The 23283-nt window shown below is 36.7% G+C and overlaps 1 protein-coding gene across 1 annotated transcript in view; it reads right to left on the bottom strand.

Moving 5' to 3' along the window:
* Positions 1-23283, bottom strand: part of LOC764213 (tyrosine-protein phosphatase non-receptor type 9) — a 77982-nt gene that overhangs the window by 18203 nt on the left and 36496 nt on the right. The window contains exons 4-5 of the mRNA XM_030976327.1: positions 19431-19555; positions 13334-13550 (exon numbers count right to left, since the gene is read on the bottom strand). Coding sequence (XP_030832187.1) covers positions 13334-13550; positions 19431-19555 — 342 coding nt within the window. The remainder of the gene's footprint in view (positions 1-13333; positions 13551-19430; positions 19556-23283) is intronic.

The following is a 23283-nucleotide window of genomic DNA, read 5'->3' on the forward strand; positions in this document are numbered from 1 at the left end:
AATTTTTTCAGTAAAATCATGAAAAATGTGAATTTTGATAAACTATTCATATAAAAATCAATAACTATGAATATACAATATTCAGGAAATAGTATCAATTCTTCAAAGTTCATAAAGGTTTTGTGAAATGTCATGCACGCAATATGATACAAATCATATAACCTAGGCAAAAAGCAATTGATAAATAGTGAGGCAAAGATGTCACAAACTGATAACCAAATTGGCAATTTGTGTAGTGATATCCAAATGTTCCATACTTTTACAAAAATTCATAACTTCCTTATTTGTCATCCGATTTTACTCATTTGTGCTCAGTTTCTCTTGTTTTTCTGCATCTATTAAAAGCCAATTATTTTTGGAGTGGACTTAGCCTTTAAAGAGCAAGTTCCTCTTTAATATAAAATTATATTGATTTATTGGTGCTTGGTGTACATGTAGCTACTTATGTAGCTAACTATTTCTCCTCTGTACCATTCATAGCGGCTTTTTCATCGGAAAATCAGGCCACTATGAAAGGGGTATTAGAAACAAGAGGAACATGTCGTTACACTCTTTGTAATTAGTCAAATGGGACCCTTTACTCAGAAACTAAATCAATTCCTAGGTGAAACCATACAAGTGCTAATCAACGCCTAAAACCATCCTCCTCCTCCTCATCCTGATTGTACCTGTATGGCTTCCAGGTAATTGCTTCCTAGATGTCTATCCTAAGAGATTAACAAAGCTCATCGTCATGTAGGGTTTCATTATTTTCACTATTTACCTCTGATTTCTGCTTTACATCTGTTAAGTTTTTTTTCTTTTTTTCCCATTTTCGACTTATAGGTAGAATAATATTTAATGAGTAGCTGGAGCTGAATATTTGAATGAAACTGAGAGATTGACGATTGGCTAAAGATCCGACCATCTCTTGAAAGACCACACACGGTATTTCTGATCCCTGCACCTAATGAATGAATCAGAAATGATATTGCTTCCTATCGCATCCCCTCCCAGTTGCTTCAGTAATGATCTCACTCTCTATCACCTTACATATCTTTTAGTTCTTCTTTGTATTAATACCACAGCTCCATCTTCTCATTATACAAATGAGGCGGGTGTCTGGTTTCTCTTCCCGCGATAGGGGTGGTTGATAAAGAGGCTCGAGGATGCTAACGTACGACTTAATGAAGCCACTGGAAGTGCTAATGACGCAAATGATTTGCGTTTTTGGATGTCTCTTTTCGTCGTCGCTCTGCGTAGTGGGATGAACTCAAGGGCATATCGGGATGCGCTCGCGTCTTTTTCTGGGAATCAGCTTCCCATTATCTCCATTTTAATTGTGGTTATCAAATTAAGAGTGGGCAAATGATGAGGATGAGGATGAATATAAGGAGCAAGATTTGGAGAGCCATCATTATCAGAACTCAAGATTATCTCTTATAACTGAAGATGGAGATGAGGATGATAAAGATGATGATGATGATGATGATGATGATGATGATTGATGATGATGAGGATGAGGATGATGATGATGATGATGATGATGATGATGATGATGATGATGATGATGAGGATGATGATGAGAATGATGATGAGGATGATGATGAATATAAAGAGCAAGGCTGGAGAGCTATCATTATCAGAACTACAAGATTATCTTTCATAACTGAAGATGGAGATGAGGATGATAGATGGATCAAGAGATGCTTCCCAATATTTAAACAATTTCAGGGGCTACTTTTCAAGCTTGTTTGCATGAAAATAACACTCTTTAATTTGTTTTGCATTGAACTCTGTGGAAATTTTGGGAGGCTCTTTAATATGACTTTAGGGGGCTCTTTTTGGCATTTCTGGGGCTACTTCGCATTTTTTCCCCGTTCCCAGCAGGAGCCAGGAATGAATACAGGGCCCCGTCTTACAAAGAGTTGATATCAATCGTAAGTTATTTGCGATTGATATCAATCGTAACTATGTACATAAGAGATAGGAGACTGCAAACTTGCGATTGATTGGAGGACTTACGATTGATTTGGATCAATCGTAACTCTTTGTAAGACGGGGCCCTGATCTATGATGCAGTCCATCGTTAATGAAACAGGAAAGTGTACAAAACATCCCTTACATAAACAATGTACAAGGCATGAAGTGTTAGATAAATTAATTTTCACGGTCTGTATCAGTGAAAAATAGAACAAATCAGTGAGCAATTTAATTTTTAGAAAGGTTTGTAACTGCTCTAGAAAACTAGGAAAATAAAACCTGTGGTAAAGAGTTTATGCAGTAAATCACCCACAATCCTGTTTTTTTCTCCCTCTATTATCTACGCACGCACACCATATAGAGTGATCATGATGTAACCCAACTTTTTATCATCAATTTAGGTGGGTTCATGACATTTAGGTGACTGGAATCTCCTACATAATTACTTGACGATTTTATTCTCTTTTTTTTAATTTCAATGATGGATGTGGCTTACTCATCTCATAAAGACATCTAACCTCGGCTGGTCTGTATCGCTCATAAGGATTCCTCCTCCTCCTCCTCCACACACACGTCAATCTCTTTAAGTATTTCATGGAATAATATATGAAGAGGCTTGAATTACACAGGCATTATACACGAGTAGTGCAGCTATATAACCAGTATGCCCGAGGCTTGTCCAGTGCGTACGTTATGCCCACGCGTTACTTTAACTTTTCTTACCATCCATATTTACATGTACACCATGCGTCCAAGAGGCTTTTCTTACGAAAGGGCATCTCATTTAACATGTTGATTACCGAGTTTTCTCATTCTCATAGGCTTAGTACAGGGACAACCCGCTTCCCACAGGCAATGGCTTAAGAGACATCATGTTTTACAGAATCTACAACGTACTACAGTTATGTTCCATATCCACGCTCTCATGGATATGGAAAAGGTTTGAAGTAGCACTCATTACAACAAGGAATGTCGCCAAGTGGTCAATCCTACGTAAGAAGACTGGCAATCGTAGTTGAAAGCACTTGAAATACTCAATTAAGCATTTACAAACATTGTTAAAATTTCATTTATGTAACAAATTATGCAATGTCCGATTATGAAATATACATTTGTTTGTAACTCCAATATTGTGACCAGAGAAATGTACATGGATTTGGAACCTTCTTTCTTCATTTTCTTGAATACATTCTACAAATTAAAAAGCAACACTACAAGCAATGCCTTAATCCAAAGGCGAATCAAGTCATAACTGAATCCCACCTGGTCTTAAATTAGATAGTATTACCTAAAAAAACAGAACCTAAAATAATCCATAAATACAAGGGTGATGATAGGCAGAGAGAGAAAGGTTTGTAGACCCGCGTGACTCATCACCATTAACATCTTCAGTTACAGAAAAGATGAGAAAATAAACCCCAAGCAGTCGAGAAACACAATAATAGGGGACAAAATCACGGCAACCCAAGCAACTTGCCTCGTTTGCGACCGTTCCCCCGTTCCACTCTGCGATGCGTAATATCCTGTCGGGGATGAAATTATCCTGATGTCCGAGACGTTTTCTTCCATTTAGGCTTCTTCCCCTTGCTTGCTTCCTACTCCCAATTGGGGGCTACCCTCAGCTTTTCCCTTTTTTAGGATATAATTAGCGCTGAAATTAAAGCTATGGTATCAGATCCCATAGCTCTAGGCTGAGAGTGAGGATGTATTTATTTACATGCTTGCCCAGCTTGCATATTCATAGGCTATTTTTTCTATCTCAAAGTGGATCCATGAATCTCTTAAGAAGGGGGGGGGGCACATGTATAAAAAAAAACACCTCAAGAACAAAGAGAATCTCCCATTTCTAGGTCTTTTTCTAGGTGCCTTTTTCATAATTCTTTTTCTTTTGAGTACTACAGCAAGATTGGGTTTTCCCTTTTTTCCTTGCAGACCCCCATCCCCCCCCCCACCCCCTCCAATCACCACTGCTAACTGGCTGTAATTCTAAATCAGTACACACATTTAACAATAGTAAGGCACCTTGACAAATATAAAAAGTATTTGACAAGGTCTTTGTCTATTTATGCTTCAATATTCCCTTCAAGTGGGTGTGGGAAAAGAACCAATTGTTATGACACAATACACTGGCCAATGCCACTTTTTGCGTCATAACTGTTTTTCCTTTACCTCCAAATGTCATCCAAGTTAAATATGACAATTATTTCAAATGAATCCAATTAAATCATTTTACTCCAATATGGATACCCTGGCGGCCCCACCCTCTCTAAAGATAGAACAAGACTAAAATAGATGAAACAATATTTCATCATTTATGGAAGAAAACTTTGAGGGATGTATTCAGATTCTAAAAGAAAAGGAAGACTAGCATTTTGTTTGCTTTATGTTGGAAGAAAATTAAAGTAGCACAGTTATGGAATAAAAACAATAAAGTCTTTGGGGATGTGTGGTTTTCTATTTCATGATGTCATCACTAATTTAAGAAATTAAAAAGGAAGGTGCCATCTTCCTCTCACCGCGGCTTAACAATGTACAGGCAAACTGAGAATTCCAAATAACGGTTCCTCTGGGCAGAAACAAAACATCCGCGTCAATTACAGTCAGAGCTGCTGTCCTTAATCACACACTAATTTGCCCCTCCCTTTCAAAAGGAAAATGGTAATATTCTTGTGACTGAAGAGAGCTGCATCCATCATCAGACAACAGAAAGGGTCTACTCTTACTCATAACTAGGAAAACAATCAGTAGAGTCCAATTGTCATCATCTCAACACAAAACATTAGAAAAGATTTTTTAAATAGTCAAAGCTGGATCCCCTATTCAATTCAATTCAAATATGTTTTTTATAATAATAATAATAATAATTGATTCTTATTGAGCGCTACTACAGACAAGCTGATCAGAGCGGTATTACAGCAGAAAAGAAACATAACAATCAAACAAGGAACAGTAATTAAGATATTATGAACGAAAAGAAACTTAGCTACTCAAAATGTACATTATGGATTCAAGATGGAAAGATGGTTCATACAATGCCTTCTTGTACTCGCAGACCCTACATTGCATGTTCCAACTTTGTTGCAAGTTATCGTAATGTCCACCGATTTCCTTAATGTGGTTAAGGAATTCAAGTAACCATACATGTTCATTTTATACAATGTTACAAAATTTGTGGATTTTACCACTATTCACGATTAATGAGCCTTTTTGCTCTTCCACTTTCTAGTTAAATCTTTCATAGCTTACTGAACTACAAAAGCAAAGGGCTGACAAATGACATCTTGAATGCTTGTTCAACATTCGGTTGCACTTTTGACATTATCAGATACATGTATAACTTCATACAATTTCAAAAATGCCAAAATACAACAGATAGAATCATAAGTTTATGACTACATGTACGCTGTATACAAAGCTGATTTGGACTATTTTTGAAAGAGATGTAAGTAAAGCAATTCAGTTGACTCATTTCAGTTAGGTCTATCTGTCAGCAGATATTTGCGCATCCCCGGGATTGGAAAAAGGTGATATTTTGGTCCGAATTTCTTTTGTATTTGCTTCACCCGACCCCAAATCCCTAGCGCTCATCAACTCTGCGCTGACAATCTCTCGTGAGTGATACATGTATCTCCATGTTTATCAAAAACATATTGGGATCCCATTGCTTCGTAACGATTCACTCAATTTAATCAAGTTCTTCCGCTGTATACCACCCAGGCAGGACTGTGCAGTGAGTCAGGGACCATTGGAGATGCACTAATTATATAGGAAAATGCTATTCATGGTCATGAAAAAGCTTCTTCTATCGGTTGCTATTGCCCAAATCAAACCAATCAGGTTCAATATTATATAAAAATCCCGAACATTTAAATGTTGTGATTAAAAATACTGTGATCTACTAAAATAACTTCAGACATTTGCAGTCAGGATACATGTATATCAGTGGAATGTCAAAATAGCAATGATTTCTAACCTTTAACTGAGACAATGATTGAATAGAATAACAAACAGTTTACCATTTTCCCAACAAATCCATTTCACTCTGAAGTGTCAAATCAAATTAAGTATTTATTATCTCTAAATCAATTATCCTACTGATTTCTAGCTTTAAACATTGAGTCATTGAGGCAACAAATGTGTAAAATGCTAGTCAGGTTCCTAACATTTTACATGATGAGAGTATACTTCATGAAATAGAGATTTACTGATTATACGTCATGGGACATACTTCATGGACATTTCCTAATTCCTTGATATGTTTCTAGGATGAACATGGGTAACATTCCGCAGTCATGTTCTTTCCTCTCCCATGGGATTGAAATCACTTACTCATAAATTCCTTCTCATCAAATCCAATATCCCCTTATTATACCTTAAATGTCAACTCTCCATACCGAATAAGTGAGGATTGAAGTCTCTCCATTTTCAAATGTTTTGTTTCTATCAAACTACAGCTACAGTGTATACTCATTTGTAAAAATTCAATAAAAGTCTTCATACATGATCGAGTTGCTCAGAGAGCATGAAACATGAACATGAACTTGAACTTGAACTCTGTTACACCTTCAGGAAGACCATATAGAGAACAAAAGAAATAAACATCAAGATGTACATATCGCACAAAGGCCTTCATGTAGCCTTCCTGATCGCTAGTATTAGTTTTAAATAGCTAATTAATTAAGTATACCCATACACATACAACACTAATTAAAGAGACCACAATAGACTGTTTCACATTTGTCTAAAATCAGAGGGGGGGGGGGGGGGGCTAGGGATCACATGAACTCTTATGAATAGACTTCAATTTCATCTGATATGAATACAGATATGACTAAAATAGTCAATTAATCTTCTCTGTAAAGCTCTCAAGGGTATAAATAGTGATTGATTAGTGATCAGGAGGGCTACAAGGCCTCAATGCTAGATGCTGTTAGTTAAAGGCAGTCCTGGTTTCTGGATATGATGGAAAATATATACAAAGTGGTAAAGAATCCAACAAAATATAGACTGAATGCTCAAGACAAAAAGTAGATAATATCTATCAAACAAATTTGCAGTGAAATGAATAAAGGCTAATTATTAATGAGCAAAGAAAAATAAGGAAATGTAGGCTGTTGGGCCAACAAACAGATCATGTACATGTAGTCCCACAAGCGCTTCTGTGTGTTGGTGCTTTTTAGTAGATAATTTCAATGAGCTTGAGAGTTTGATTACATTTTGCTAGTCCAAACAATCCATGTACCTGTACAGCACATGAGTATCACTCAATTATATGGCAAGCTTTTCTGGAAACAAAGTTAAATTAACAAACGCAAGGTGGCTAGCTTTAAAGGTACTATGTCCCGTTTGCAGCCAACCTCAAATTCTGTAGAACTTTGCAGGAATTATGAATATGTCATGTATGTCCTATCTGTGAAATTTAAACGTTAGCAGTGTCCTCATATTCAAATTATGCAAGGAAACCTGTTTACTTCACTGTCAGACACTATTGAGTGACTGACTGGCTTTTTTCTTCTTTGGTAATAACACACATGAAAAGAGTTGTAAAGGGTACATGAGCATTTGTCTACAATGTACATCAATAACCCACTTCTTGTGATGGCCAAGATTAAACTGATTGAATCTTTGCGCAGCATAAAACGTATGACCATTCGGTACAATTGTCTGAAAATCAAGACTATTACTTTTGGGCTCTATAGCCCTAAAGTCGATTTGACAACTAATAGTCATTATTTTCCCACTTGAAGACATTTTCAAGCCCCACCTTTTTTAGGGAAGTTCTAAATTAGTATTATCTTTCAAATGCAGTTGGAATTTAACTTTTTCATTTTTTTGGCCTGCAAATGGGACATAGTACCTTTAAGCTATAAAAAGATACATCAAAACTAAGATCACATGCCAATCATCGTGAATCGGACGTTTCTCTCGCTGACTCGATGTCACTCTCGGAAGTCATCAGACGCCTTACATAGGAACTTATTTGTCATGGTGGGACCTTGTAGTAATTATCACACTAACCCATAGGCAGTGTCCCCTCCCCCTCCCCCTCCCCCCCTCCCACCTCCTCTAAGGTCATTTTTCACATGATCATTACGTAAACTGGCTAGGGGCTTGCTTGTCTTCACACAAGCATTCGGTGTGATAGGATGGGAGGGATTTGTTGTGTTGTGCACCAGTGAGACTAGATCTCTAGCTGCTACCGGTATGCATTTTGCAATATCATTACCCAAGAAAAGGATGCATCAATGGGCCAAAATAACCAGCTATTTTCAGACTCTGGATATTTTCCTGAAGCTCAAAATTGCGTCTTCACCAGACCGATACACTCATCACAAGCTAGCGCAAAGGGCTATTCGGGAAACAAGACCAAGATTTCTAAAATTTGCTAAACATACATGTAGGATTCAAATAGGAATCCACTATCTAAGCACAATACATACATGTACACATGGTCCTCCAATATACCAAAAATAAGATCAACTAAATAGCACAGTATTCTGGTATTATGAGCATTTAATTGGTTGAGTAATCGTAGCTCAAACATTGAGTCACCGGGGTAAATATGAAGCAGGATTCTCTCAACAGCACAATAGGAAATGCCCTGATCACTCGCAATCTCCCTGCATGCCCACTTGTATCTTACTCATGAGGAAATACGACCGAGGAGTTCAAGCAACGTAAGGCATCTTAATTCTACATCTTACATCTTATCTTCCTATGCGCTGCAAAAGGATGCAAATATAAATTTGGGTCACTCTTTCTTCTTATTTTATTTTTTATTTTTTGCAGAAAGGGTAAAGAAACATAAATTTTGCCACTTTCTTCTTTATTTGGTTTATGGTTTGCGCGGAAAGGGTAAAAGAAATGTTAGAGAGAAATTACAACATATCACTTATTAACTATTCAGATAAAGTACAAGCAAAATGTATTGTGTACAAGTAAATATACATGTAGATGATGTCACAGAAAGATTAAAGGCATACTCCTAGAGCTAGACCTGTATTGTATGTACATTCTCTTTCTGTGCATAAGTTAATGCTATTTGCAAGGCACGTTCATGTGGCAACAACATGGCTTTCTTTAATATTAAGTGAAAGTTCACATGCCCCTTTCACAGATCGGTGATCTGAACAAAACACAGAGTCCCAAGATGGTATCAAACGGCCTGAAGCCAGACGTAACCAGCGAAATGCCACAGAGAAATCATAATTTTACATCTTCCTGCAATTTCCAGGAGCTGATCTATAAATTGGTCAAAAAATCAACAATTACTACATGAATCATAACTTTCATGAAACTATTATTAAAAGTCTCTTCTATAAAAAGATGCGGACTAGTGATGAACTTGTGATGGACTTTAATAGCTCTCACCTGAAAACCAAACAATGAATCAAATATACACTCATACACGTCAGATATATGGTTATACTCATCAACAAAGCAGACAGGCAGATGTACACGTAACGGCAGTTAAGCTCTTTTCTGGAAATAGCTCTTTCTCATCACTTGAGCTATATTCAGCCACGGATCTGCACCTTGCGCATGAATCAAAGAACAGCTGCTATAATCATATTCTTTGAATGATATCTCTTCTTTCCTTCAACAGGTTCAAAATAAGCTTTGTCATAATGTCCGGAATAATAACATTTTAATACAAGCTTATGGATTAAGAAAGTGCCTTTTCCTGATCAGGACACAAAGTGCTGAATACTTTTGGATAATATAATTATGTCATCGCCGTGTACCTGTTTTAGCTGAGCTATGATATTTACACCTTCCTCTCTTCCAAGAATAAGCAATTCTGAGAATTGCATATAAATATTTTACAGCATTAAACCTCCGATGTACAAACAGTGCAGAAATATCTAACAGCACATGACTGACATAAAAGCATTGTACAAAGTCCAACAATGTCGTTAACTCATTACATCTAAATTGTTTTCCTAAGTTTTCAATACCAACATTTATTTATACAGCATCAATAAAACCTTTGAAAAGTACTTTGAAATAAATTGTCCTGAACATAAAATCATCTGTTCCAGTGCCAGAAGGCATTTACTCTGTGTTAAAGTATATGACTTAACACCCTTCTGGCTCCAAACAGACGATATATCTTCCTTCAAAGTACAGGACAAATGGATATAAAACCAATTCAACCGACTCCATCTAAAGTGAGTAGTACACTGTTTAATGCATGTACATGCACATGTAGATATGTACATATGCATGCTCACATAGTGGAAGTTTAAAAGCCAGCATCCATGACAGGTGCAATTATACACAATGTTGCTTTCAACATTTCCCTCATATCTATCCTTCGCATCAAACTCCACATAGATGTAGATCCAAAAACACTCAGAACGAAAACACCATATACGATATCAACAGCACCTTCAAGAATACATACCACTCTCCAAATCCAAACTTCACTAATGAATGCAATAAATGGTCCGGATTCTCGGAACCTAATGATGTTTTAATTCAATTAACAGCTGCTGAGTTTAATTAGCATACAGAGCTTGAAGCAATGCAGGAGAGAGAGAGAGGCATTGTACAGGCAAGGCACAGCTGATGAAGACCATCCTGACATGGACCATTCTCATCTTATGATAGAGGGACTAGGATAAGTACGAGATGGTCTGTTACATTGCTTCATCTCACTTTAAAGGGAAAGTCCCTCATATCATCTCATCTGATCAACATAGAGATTCAGGTATTTGCCACATGTATACAATGTACTTGATATGAGCGAAGAGAGTACCGGTATGTGATTTTGAAAACATTGAAAATGAAAAACAGATTGATCAGTTTTAACCAGTGGGAAAAGATGTGACAAGATTTAAGCTGCACAGGCTTGGTTGGTATCATAATCTTCAAATGAAATGTTTGCTTTGAGTGAGATTAAAAATTGATCAAATGCATTTTTCTACATTTACTGTATGTGTCATATTGGCAGAGACATCAGTTTTCTTTTAAGGTACACATATATAGCAAATACCCTTAGATACTCCAGAGATGAGCACATAGAAAGCTCCTTTTGAACAATTTCTTTGTGAAGATTTATTATCTGGGGAGGTACTCCTCACGCAAGAAAAATTCACAAACAGTTAATAAATCTTGGAATTTCAATTCTGACAATGCGATAACATCTTTATTCATAAAAAAGTAGATATAATCATCATGTACATGCGATTTCAGCGATGCGGGAAATCACTCGAAACAAGTAGTGGTCCCTGCGGCATTTCTGACGTAATGGCCTGACTTTTCTGTGCAAGTGCGCAAACCGCAAACAAAAGGAGGGAAGCTTGCATACATCACCAGCTATCCCTGGCATGCTGTGGTATCGAACGACTTCCCAGAAGAATCACACCTTTAAGAAGCGGGATTCCTAATGGGTCAGTTTCAATGTGCGTAAGCAAGGCACCACATTCCGCTCTAGTCTAATCCTCTAGCACTGCCATGGATGTAGCTGTGGTCGGATGCACGCTGACGTATCGGCACGTATTGCTACATGCAGAGAGGACACATTCATGTGACCCATTATCACTGCAGTCCCACATATAGATCTTTGTGCTCAGGCTTGAAGAATGAGACGGTTAGACAGAGAACAAAACGATACAAAGAGAGCGTGTATATATAGTATAGAGATAAGTGATGAATGAGACAATGCTCCAGAAATGAAGACAGCTAAAAGAGAAAGAGAAACAGAAACAGAGACAGAGAGAAAGAGACAGATACAGAGAGAGAGAGAGATGATAGAGAGAGAGAGAGACGATAGAGAGAGAGAGAGAGAGAGAGAGGGAGGGAGAGAGATAGAGACAGAGACAAATAGAGAGAGACAGATAGATAGAGAGAGAGAGAGAGAGAGAGGGAAAGAGAGAACTAGAGTGTTTGTTTGTGGTTATTTTTTTTACTCAAATTCAACATTATGAAAGGTTTTCGAGGAGAGATCACGACAAACCAAAAATAGAGGGGGCAAAGTAGGGCCATCATTTTTTATTTTTGGAATGGCCACCATCTTTTAAAGGCACAGTGGAAAATAAGAGAGGGGGAGAAACAGGGGGAGATGGAAGAGAGACTGGGAGAGAGAAAGAAAGAGACATAAAGACAAATCACAGAGAAAACAGTTGCTGTTGTGTCTTGCAATAATTCTAAGAATCCTGGAAATGCGAGATGATAATCTCAGCCAGGAACTGATCAATCAGATATAGCATTTCCTTTCATACTGCAGCAATGATCTAAAATTAGCCAGTGTTGTCAGTGTGCAAAACTAAACAAGGATAATAGCAGGAAAAAGGGTGATGAAGGAAGGTAATACAAACTGAGAAATTTTGTTTTTTGTTTTTAATGGGCCTTCGGCAAGAAAACAAACACACTGAAATATCGGACACAATCCATGCCAAAGCATATGAAATGTTGTTTTTACTGGAAAATAAGATTTCCAAAAAACAAAAGAATCAGGAACTAAGGAGAAAAGGAGTTCAGAGAAAAGGATGATTTCTATCCAGATTTCCTTTACGACACAAAAGGAAAAGTTACAAAATCCATCGACAGAAACTGAAACAATCTCTGAAAGAAAGAAAGAAATAAAGTTCAATCCAATGCCAGCTGCTCAGTGAAGAACTTACATCACGTTCACCTGACCCGACGACGAGCATCTTGAGAGAGGAATTTTGAAAATGTCACATCCAGGTTTCTTGCACTCTCAAGCCCCATCTCTTCTGCCACATACATCCTGTTCTATCTAATTAACGTCATCTTCCTTCATCACATTTCATAACAATCCACAGACTTGCTCTTACAAACCGCAAGGTCTAGTTTGTATTTCGTAACTTAATGATGCCATTTTCTATTTCCTGGAGTATCATCTACATTTGAAGAGTAATTTTGTAACAGTTAGATAATGACAGCTTTGGGAATCCTGCTCCTTGATTACGAAACAACTCATTAACACTCACAAAATAAGAGTGCTCTTATCAGCATCAATCGTAGTGTAGAGACACAAGTACCCAAGGAAAACATTCTGCATTATTAATTTCAAATGTGAAGTACTTTTAAGTGGATATTTTTCATAACAGAGGAGGCGCAATAGCTCAGTTAGTAGAGCAGTGGTCTCGTAATCCTGTGACCCGGGTACAAAACCAGTCGATGTGCTAGTGCCCTTTGGTAAGGCATTAATCCTCATTACCAGGTCCCTCGGAGAGGACCTAAAGTCGTCGGTCCTCTGGTTGCTTACTAAGCAGTTACGCTTTCTTAGCAGCCAGGTAAATTACCACCACATATATATATATGATATATGATATGATAATCAGCAAAGTAATCATTCTTCTTCTTTTTTAATCAAAAAAATATTTTTAAAATCCAGACTTACTCTTTCTTTCATCTTCTCCTTCAGCATTGGTGTGAGGATCTTATACATGGCTTTGAACCATAGAGGGGGTGTAACGACGTAGATGCGCTTCAGCCGTGCTGGGTACCCGTCTCTGAGCATGCCCAGTAGCTTCTTGCTCATGGTCAGGTCAAAGTTCGTGAAAGAGGATCCCGTCATGTTGTAGATCCATGTTAACCCGTTCCTCTGCGTCTCGTAACTGAACAGATAAAGACGATGAAAGAAAAGGAGAGTATATAAAACGACAGGATATATATTTGCTTTAAGTATGATGAAATACTTGAGGTAGTAAATATAAGCAACTCAATACTTACTCGATCATTTCACTTGAAATTAATATACATGTTTACTTGATTCCTTTTAGGTCATTGACTATGGCATTTATAAATACTTTAGTTTCCATCTATCTGCCCCCCCCCCCCCCCCCCCCTCCCCTCTCACCTCCCTCCCTTGAGTTCATGACACTATATCATTCATACAAAATCAATAAAATATACATGTAGATGTTAGGATAATGAAAATGGCATCTGCAACCCCCACGGTCAACTTTGAAATTGTCCACATTTCCACGTTATCCCAAGCAAGGGTTGAAGTGTGGTTTGCCAGCGTGCAGCCACCCACTCACTCCTGAATATGAAACCGTCATGAATAATTCCTGCTTCCTTGGGGTATTTCACTCTATAAGTGAAGAAACAGGTTTTATGAATCAAATGAGATCAGACTGTTCCAAATGGTGTTGTGACTTCCAAGTATATATTTGTCAAGTTATACATATTCTGGTCTGAGCAAAACCATCAAGTACCCATTTGTTGAGCCTGTTCTGAAATTGCATGATTAGAATATTGCTAAATGTACATTTTGGTTGAAAATTAATTTCTAATGTATGTTGAAAAGAAATGTTAAGGAATTAAACTGAAGTGTCTTTGTTTTTATTCAAATGAGGGTAGATCTCTGAGCTATGCGATTACCATAGCTTCTTGCTACACCTTGGTCGATCAAGTTAAGACATATTTTCTTTTTCTTTATTAATATTATTTTTTAAGACTGCCAAACACTCATAATGACCTCTTCTCATTCAGGAGGAGGGGCAGGGGCGGGGGCAGGGGGCGGGGGCAGGGGGCGGGGGCAGGGGGCGGGGGAAGGGGGCGGGGGAAGGGGGCTGAGATTTCAGTGAACATTTTACTTGTTTACTCATTCAATGTGGGTTGTGTAATCTAGTAGTTTCAATCTTACGAGATTGATGTCCAGGGAGCGGCACGCAGTCAGGACGATACTTGCCACACAAAACCATGATTCATGCATCTGACTGTTGCGCCAGTCCATGCTATGGCAGGCAGGCAGGGGATGTGAGTAACAATAGGGTCGTACAAGGTCAGTAAGGATTGCAACTAATCGTGGGTAATCAGGTTTAGGGAGAAAAGTTACGATGGCCTTAAAAAACCTGGTAATAATAACAAAGTCATACAAGGTCTCATGTGATCATTTATTAATAAGATCACTCTTGTATGGAGATGAGAGGATACATTAACATTTTCATAAGCTGCGAAACACACACTTGCAAAGAGGGTAATTACTTCTCTCTTTATCAATTTTTCTTTAAAAATTGTTGGAAAAAATTGAAGATATTAAAAAAAATTATGACAGCCAACTTTTTTTTCTTCATTTGGCACATGGTCAAGGTAATATTATGTAGCAGGGGCATATCAAGGATCCATTACAAAAAGGGGGCAAAATAAAACAATTAGAGGGCCAGATTTCACTGTTTGTGTACTGAAGGTATAGCACCAGATTGCCTTCAAACAGGGGGGCATGGGGCAGTTATATACCCCTCCCCCTCCCCTTAGATCACCAGTACGGTGCAGTGAAGGGCAGCTGCATTGGCTGTCAAAATGAACTTATGATGATCCATAATTCTGAAGCATGAAAAACAAATGAATCACCCATCAAACTCAATAGTTGGTTTTCTTGATTTCCTGACCGCAGAATAAGCGACTGATTCATACAACTTGTTTATGACGGTCCTATCTTCAAAGGGACAACCAATGTGCTTGAAAGAGGGTGTGGGAGGGGTGCCGGAGGGGTGCAGGAGGGGTGGGGGAGGGGCTACTGATAGGAAAAATATGGATTTGATTCAATTTCCTTGATAATAAGGGATTATTAAGATTAAGTATCGGATATCACAAGGCAATAGACCGATTCACTAACATATTCAAATTCTATGCATACTTATTAAACACAAGTTATTCTTGACATCATGAAAACTTGTCTGAGGATTGCCCAACATAGCAACAATTATTAAATTGAGTATTGTAGTTCAATAATGACTGGTTAATGGAAAACCTCGTCACTGGGTCCCCAAGAATGAAACGTCTATAAATTTTAATACGTTTGTAAACGAATCTATTGTTTAATGCCTGTCACAATATGCACCATCTTCAAAGCCTGGATAATTATGATTACAGTGAGGGCATATCATTATCTGAGCGCCAGAAGGTCGTTACCTCTACCTCCAAGTAAATTGATAAGAGTTAGTGTCCTTCTGGCTTTTAGTAAATGATAAAAGAAATTTTTCTTCATTATTTCCTATCTGGTCCCCATTTCTCGCTATGGTACAGAGTAGGAGATAGAAAAAAATGCAGAGTTGTGGCTGAGCTTTGAATCTAGACACATCATATATTATAAAGAGTAGGGCATTCACCCTCTATACACTTTATCCAAGTGCTTTCAAAATATTGAACGCAAATCATATTAATCAGCACATTCATTCATCTTAATACATGTATATTCCTAACTAGAGTATAAACCAAATCATAGTAATTTGCCGGTAAATTATCCCAACATCATATTAATTTTGGGAAATGCACTATGCATTCTTAATGAGTCCTGCATCAAAGGAGCTTTGATCATCCGATATGAGATGGTTCATTTTTTACAGAAATAATTGAAAGGCAGACAATTTAATTTTCATTCATTTACATTTCCCTGAAGTGGTTAACTCTAATTAAATTTCAGTCATTTATTTGATTACCGCAATGTTCAAATAAGCATTTCCAAGAAGGAACTCTAATCAGATAACATTTTCATTTGACAAATGTAAAAACATGCTAGGATATGTGTTACCATTATGGAGCAAAGACATCCAATAAAAAAACATAAAAGTACATTACCTCCCAGATAAAATTGATTTTGAAGATCCTATTTTGTTTGGAATGTACACAAGCTCTTGTAGTCAAGCATTATTATTTTATTGGGAAATACTCTGGTGCTTCATGTCCTGTTGCTGCATGTTTTTTCCTTATCCATTGCATAAAAGAAATGTCATTATTGGTCTGGGTTTGGGGGGGTTTTCTTTCTAAGTGTGATGATGGAATAGTATACATTTTCTTCTTACAAGTGCAGGCAAAGAGTGGAAAATATTTGTACATCAAAGTAACATCTGAATAGTCGGTGAATTGAAGTAAAATTTAATTTTTTTTAAAGAAAAGAAAGTAATAAAGAAAAAAAAAAGATTTATCCTTCACTAAATCTGGCAACCCTCATTCAAGGTTCTATGAGTAATGCTTCAGCAACATTTGCTCACTGGAGAGTTTCCTACATTAACCAAATTCCTATATTCAACCCTAAAACCAACAATATACCCCTAAACACTAACCCTCCCCAAACCTAACCTTAAAAAAAAATCACTACTCTAACTTTAACTCTATCGATATCTTTCAATGTCGCTACATAGAGCATACAAGATGCTGAATCCCTTCCAAGTCAGCAAATGACTGCGTTATAAAAGCTCTTTTTTGACACAATGATCTCTGCTCAAAGATGGGTAAGTTTAGTACATGGACTCAAAGGAAAAAGTTCAAGACAAGATGGAGGATACACTTGACCCGAATCCTCAGTATTCCAAAGTTAGTACCGACAGGTGATTTAACTGACGGATCATATATTTGTACAGTGCTCTATCAAGGGTGCCTGAGTGAAAGTAGAGATGCGGTAGATTTGTACATGTAAATGTGTCAGGTGAAATGGATATCATGGAAGAACAGTGAGCTCCTCACCACTTCATGATAGATCATTACGACACATTATTTCCCTAATAATATATAATCTCAAACATGTTTAGGACCCTTAAAATTAATGTACCGCAAATATTTCCACATTTACAGTTATTCTTGATTTGATGAGTTTGTTAATAATTGCAGACTGTTGTAAAATGATTTACAAATAATAAATTGAATATCATGTATTATAAAATCGTGAAAAGTGAATTTAGTGAATCCATATTGTTTAATCATTACATAATGGATATTTTGAAATCATTATCTACAAATAATAAAAAATATGCAATTCATTGTTTATAAATAACTAACATTGTGTTATCATCATTTATAAATAATTATGTTGAAATTATTATTTGTATACAATTTGGATTTCATGAAATCATTATTTATATATAATGGATATTATGGTTTCATTATTTATGAATAATTATACACTTTTTATTGTATTATATATAAATTGTTATATGACTTGGTAAAAAGTAAATTATATATAAATAATTGAGGTAAATAATAAGTTTACAAATGGGGCCTCATACATCATAGCCTACATGTGTGCAAATAAAAACCTGTATTGCAAAACAAACAACAATTATTTATCAAGTAAGTTTCAGTCAAATTCAGTGTAATTTACATGTAGATAGTAGACTACTACACTTTGAAAACCAGTGAAAAATACATGTGTTCTAAATATGAAGGATTTGCAGATAATCATGAAGATTAATTAATTATTATTGTATTTCCTGACTTAAAATTAGAGTAACAGTGCAAAGTACTGTTCATATGAAAATGAACAATATATGATCATGCTTTCTCACAATTTTCAACATGTGCAGATATTTTCTATCATATGACCTGTGTAGTGATCTGTATAGATTTAACCAGCAAACAATATCCTGTGATGAATTTGCCGAAAGCTTAAATACGTGGATGTGACAATATATGAGGCAACCATATCCTAGACGTTATATACATTGTACAACGTCTCAAGATATACTGTATGAGTATTATATGTGTACATGTAGTCATGCACCTCTTGAACCTAAAACCAGGAAGAATTACAGATTACATACCAATGTAAAGTATGTTGACTATTGTCTGAAGTAAAAGTACAAGAAAACCTGCCATGAACAAGCAAAGAAGGGAATAAGACCGGGAAGAAAAAAAATCTTAGCCGTAAGTGTAATAAAATAATAAGAAATATCTTTAATGCATGTTCTGTAAAAAGGAAGAGAAAAACAAAATCTTCAAAAGCAACACTTTCCTGCATTTTATAAACTTTAAAGTGTATACTAGGAGCCTGAGTAAAATCCTATATCCTAGCAATCACTAGAGGGCAGTATATCAACTTGCTCAATGTCGACATGGATCCCAGCTTTTCCCTGGGTTGAGTTGTAAGACTTCAATCCCTTCCAATAAAATCAGAATATGGTTCAACATAATACTAGTACTCCTGCTTCATCAGTTTCTTTCTCAGTGATTTTTTAAACAAACAGGCTTTTGATAATAGAGTCGAGTTGCCAACATCAACAAAAACAACATGCCTTTTCCTGAAAACTACATTCCTATCGTCCTGGCATATATTTATTCAGGTGAGGGCATAGCTCAGGCTGGAAATCATGTATTAACAGTTACTCCCCTCCAACCAAGAGAGGGCAGCATTTCACTGTGCTCAGAATTGACATGGATTTCTGTTCTATTCTAACATCTTCTTCTCCATCTCGTGTGAGATTTCTGTCGCAATGTTGAGAAAAAAAGTAGCAAAGCATAATTTCACTCTTCCATCTCGTCTTTTTCTCTTTCAAACCCCTTCTGGTTGTGCATACCTGTGAAAAAAGATAGCAAGCCTAAGTTCACTCTTTAAATATTAAACCCCTTCTGTTTCTCTTTAAAAACCCTTTCTTTTTCTCTTTCGAACCCTTATTTTTTCTCTTTCGAACCCCTACTTTTTCTCTTTCAAACCCCTTCTTTTTCTCTTTCAAACCCTTTTTAAAAAACTTTTTCAAACCCTGTCTGTTTGTGCATACCTGCTAAGAGCCTGGTCGAGTTGAAACACAGCAGCTTGGAGTACTGCCTGGGTGGGTGTTGAGTGTGGGGCGTGGTAGCGGGCTGAGAAGAGAGCTATGGCCGCACCGCCAGCATCTCGGAATGGCTGAATAAAACAGAATATCAGAATTATGCATCTTGAGAATCAAGCATCATATCAATGGCTAGTATACCAATCACATGTCAACAAATTGTATAAAAATCGAGACTGTATCTCAATTTCCTTTTTTTTCCAAAAGAAATTGTACCAAGCAACATGAAACATGGTTCACTTTCTTTTGAAATCAAATATTAGAAAATGTACCATGTTTTAGTATGGCTTGGTCTACCTAACAACAAGAAGTGTATGCACATGTAGTTCACATTCTGACTATTGAAATACAATTATTTGTAACAGGTGAATAAAACAATTTGTAACAGGGCACTTAACAAAGGTTTTTGCATTAAATTTGATCAGATTACGGAAATGGCCTACAGTATTGGGTAAGGAGTGTGTTGTTCAATCTGGTATCAGGCTTGATGTAGATCTAGTGTAGTAATCATTTTATTGCGTATGTTTACTGATGTTTAATAGACCAAGTACTGTGTTTGGTTTTGTGTCTGAGAAAGGGTCTGATTTGTCTCTGGTACTGTGTACATGTATGTTGTTAGGACTAGAAAGCAGTTTGATATTAGACCTTGCAACTGGACAGACATCTTGTATTACATGTACATCTCAGTCACACCTAAAGAATCCAACACCAGCCCAATACCAGCCCAACACCAGACCGACACCAGGCCGATCAAACAATTACATTGCCCCTATTAAATGGTAAAAAGTCGATCAGTTTCGAGGTGGTCTGGAGTAAGTTAAGGCTGTGCACAACAGTGTAATGGGGTACCCGAGTACACTCCCATGCTTACAGGCGAATACTCGAGTATTCGGACGCCATGTTTTTTTTTTTTTTAAATTTGATTTTTTTTTTTTTTTTTTTTTTTTTTTTTTTTTGCCACCACCATACATACCACTGGAGCAGTATCCCAGTTCTGTCGCCGAAAAGGCATACAATTTTACTTTGAGTTGCAGTTGAAGGCGCCGATTGAATAATAATAATAACAGTGAACAATGCTGTTTTAAAAACCAAAGATGGCAGAATAATCCATTGTCCTCCAAGTCCAAGCAGAAATCCAGACATTTGGTCCCAGTTTCTGAGTGGTGAGTTTGACAGTGCTCGAGTTGGGAAACATTTTTACCGACGGCACCATGCCAGCGGCCGCCGCTCACCCAGGCACGGGTAAGCGTCGGCCTGGACATTTAAATTTTTTTTTTTTTTTTTTTTTTTTTTTGCGGCCGAATATTCGGGTACGAGAAATCGTACCCGAGTAGTTGTCAACCGTGCGGGTACTCGAGCATTCGACTACCCTTCACAGCCTTAGTCTGGAGTCGGTTTGGCAGTGTGACTGATGTATAAGGCCTGTAGACAAAATTAGTTTAATATTGGACCTGGTATTGGCAGCCTATCGGCAGGCGTGAAAAAACACGTCTATTTCATTAATACGACGTACTCGGACCGGTTTGACCCGTACTGTAGAGCTCTCCAAGAAGGCACATTTTCAAACGACGATACGCTCTGTTTTTTTTGCAAGATCATAGTAAATATCTGGAGTTACTTAATATTTAAGAATATTCATTATACAAATCCTATAAATAATTCAATTTCCACAATAAAAATGTTTTTTCTAGAAAGATAAAAACTTTGAAAACAATTCAATTTTTTACATATAGTTTTATTTTTGGGCCCAAATAAATTTGATGTCAAAATTTGCGCCACAATATTGGCTTTCAGTGCACATAACATTTATTTAATCCATGTTTAATATGGGTCAGGATCCAGCATAGTTTGAGGGCATGCAAAATCTTTTATTTCTTCAAGAACCCTTCTTTGAAGCAACATAACTTTGCACAAATACACCATATTTGGTCAGAAAATGAACGAAACGATACATTGATTATTGCTCTTCAAGTTCAAACTTATCATGACATGTGTCGGCAGGAATCCTATTTGGTGTTTCCGGCTAGCGGTAATACGCGACGTGCATATTCCACTTTTAAACAACAACAAGACTTTCCACTTAAAAACGCTAGAGGTCCTTATGAATGAAATCCCCTCTACAATACAGGACCGATCTCCATCTGCGGTTAGGCTGTTGGGTCTATTACCGAGTCTGGAATTGGTCTGGTTTGGTGATTGGGCCAGGCCTGGTCTTGTACTGGGCCTTGAAACTCAAGACTTTTTACATATGAGCTGGCCTTGTACTTTGGTGGCTCATGATGTAAACTTCCCTCTGACAATCACACTGCATATGAATATGCATATGATTACAAATGTAAGTGTCAATACACTGTACCTACAGGGGGCTTCAATGACTAATATCCTCTTAGAGGATGCAAAGTGTTGCAACTAAATGTACAAGTATGTATGAGGTATAATTGCATGACAGATTTAGAAACTAACAACTAATCAGTAATTTCATTAATTTTATTAACTTTATTAATGATATATGAAATGATCATATGTGTATTGTGCATGCTGTACAAGTATGATATAAAGATGAGGGAATCTATGAAACTACAGAGTGGCATATTAAACCTGAAAGTCTAAAGAAATGTTTCTGCTTTGATTCATTCTTTACAGATGTCTTGAAATATACCAACAAAGCCTTTGAGAAAAAAAGAATCAGAATATCATTGTCGTCAACCTTAAAATGTCAATTTTAAGGAATAATTTAAACTTCATAACCCAATCAATGCTACCTTTAAGATTCAAAGGACCTTCCAACAACACCATGCCGTCCAGCTCTTAATAACCAGAGGCGGGTGTCTCTAATCGGATTTAACCGTCTTACAACGAATGCTTTCCTGTCTAACATACAAGGAAGTATGTGAAAATTACCTCCAATTTTATCCTACAACTTCATGACACCCTCAATACCACATGACTCACATTCATGTGTGCATGAGTGGAGTTTCACATCATCCTTAACATGTTTTCAAAAGTACTTTTAAGGACTCTGAATATTACATGAGGGTTCTTAACCAAGGTAAAAAATACATATATCTGTAAAGTGCTTTGAGAGGGCCTTCGGTCCTGAAAAGCACTTTACAAGAACTAGCTATTATTATTATTTTATTAACTTCTTAGTACTATAATGTACCAGTATATTTGCATGTTTTGAAAATGGTATGAAACTACATTTGACGTGTAAAAACTGCCTTTTTAAAACTAATTATCAGTTTCTGCCAATTAAAATGTAACATTACTTTAGTTTGAATTATTACATGAGGGTTCTTAACTTCTTAGATCTATATTGTACCAGACTACCAGTATATTTGCATGTTTTGAAAATGGTATGAAACTATACTTAACGGGTAAAAATTGCCTTTTTAAAACTAACTAATTGGAAGTTTCTGCCAATTAAAGTGGAACATTACTTTAGTACAAGAGTACTTTTACGAACTCTCAATTATTACATGAGGGTTCTTAATCTTTTTAGTTCATTACTGTACCAATATATTTGCATGTTTTGAAAATGGTATGAAACTATATTTGACAGGTAAAACTGCCTTTTTAAAACTAGCTACTTGCAAGTTTCTGCCAATTAAAGTGTAACATTAGTTTAAATAAGGTAATGGTTGACAGCCAATACAATATTCAATAGAAAAAGTAGAATTGAAAGTGAATCTAGCCTACATCACATCCTTTAATTGATCATCATAAATATGTCTTATTATACATTATATATACGCACAGAAGACATACAAATATAAGCTTCTGCAGTATTTTTGTTTAATTC

This window comes from Strongylocentrotus purpuratus, unplaced genomic scaffold (assembly GCF_000002235.5).
Source record: "Strongylocentrotus purpuratus isolate Spur 01 unplaced genomic scaffold, Spur_5.0 spur5_scaffold_9, whole genome shotgun sequence".
Classification (NCBI taxonomy): domain Eukaryota; kingdom Metazoa; phylum Echinodermata; class Echinoidea; order Camarodonta; family Strongylocentrotidae; genus Strongylocentrotus; species Strongylocentrotus purpuratus.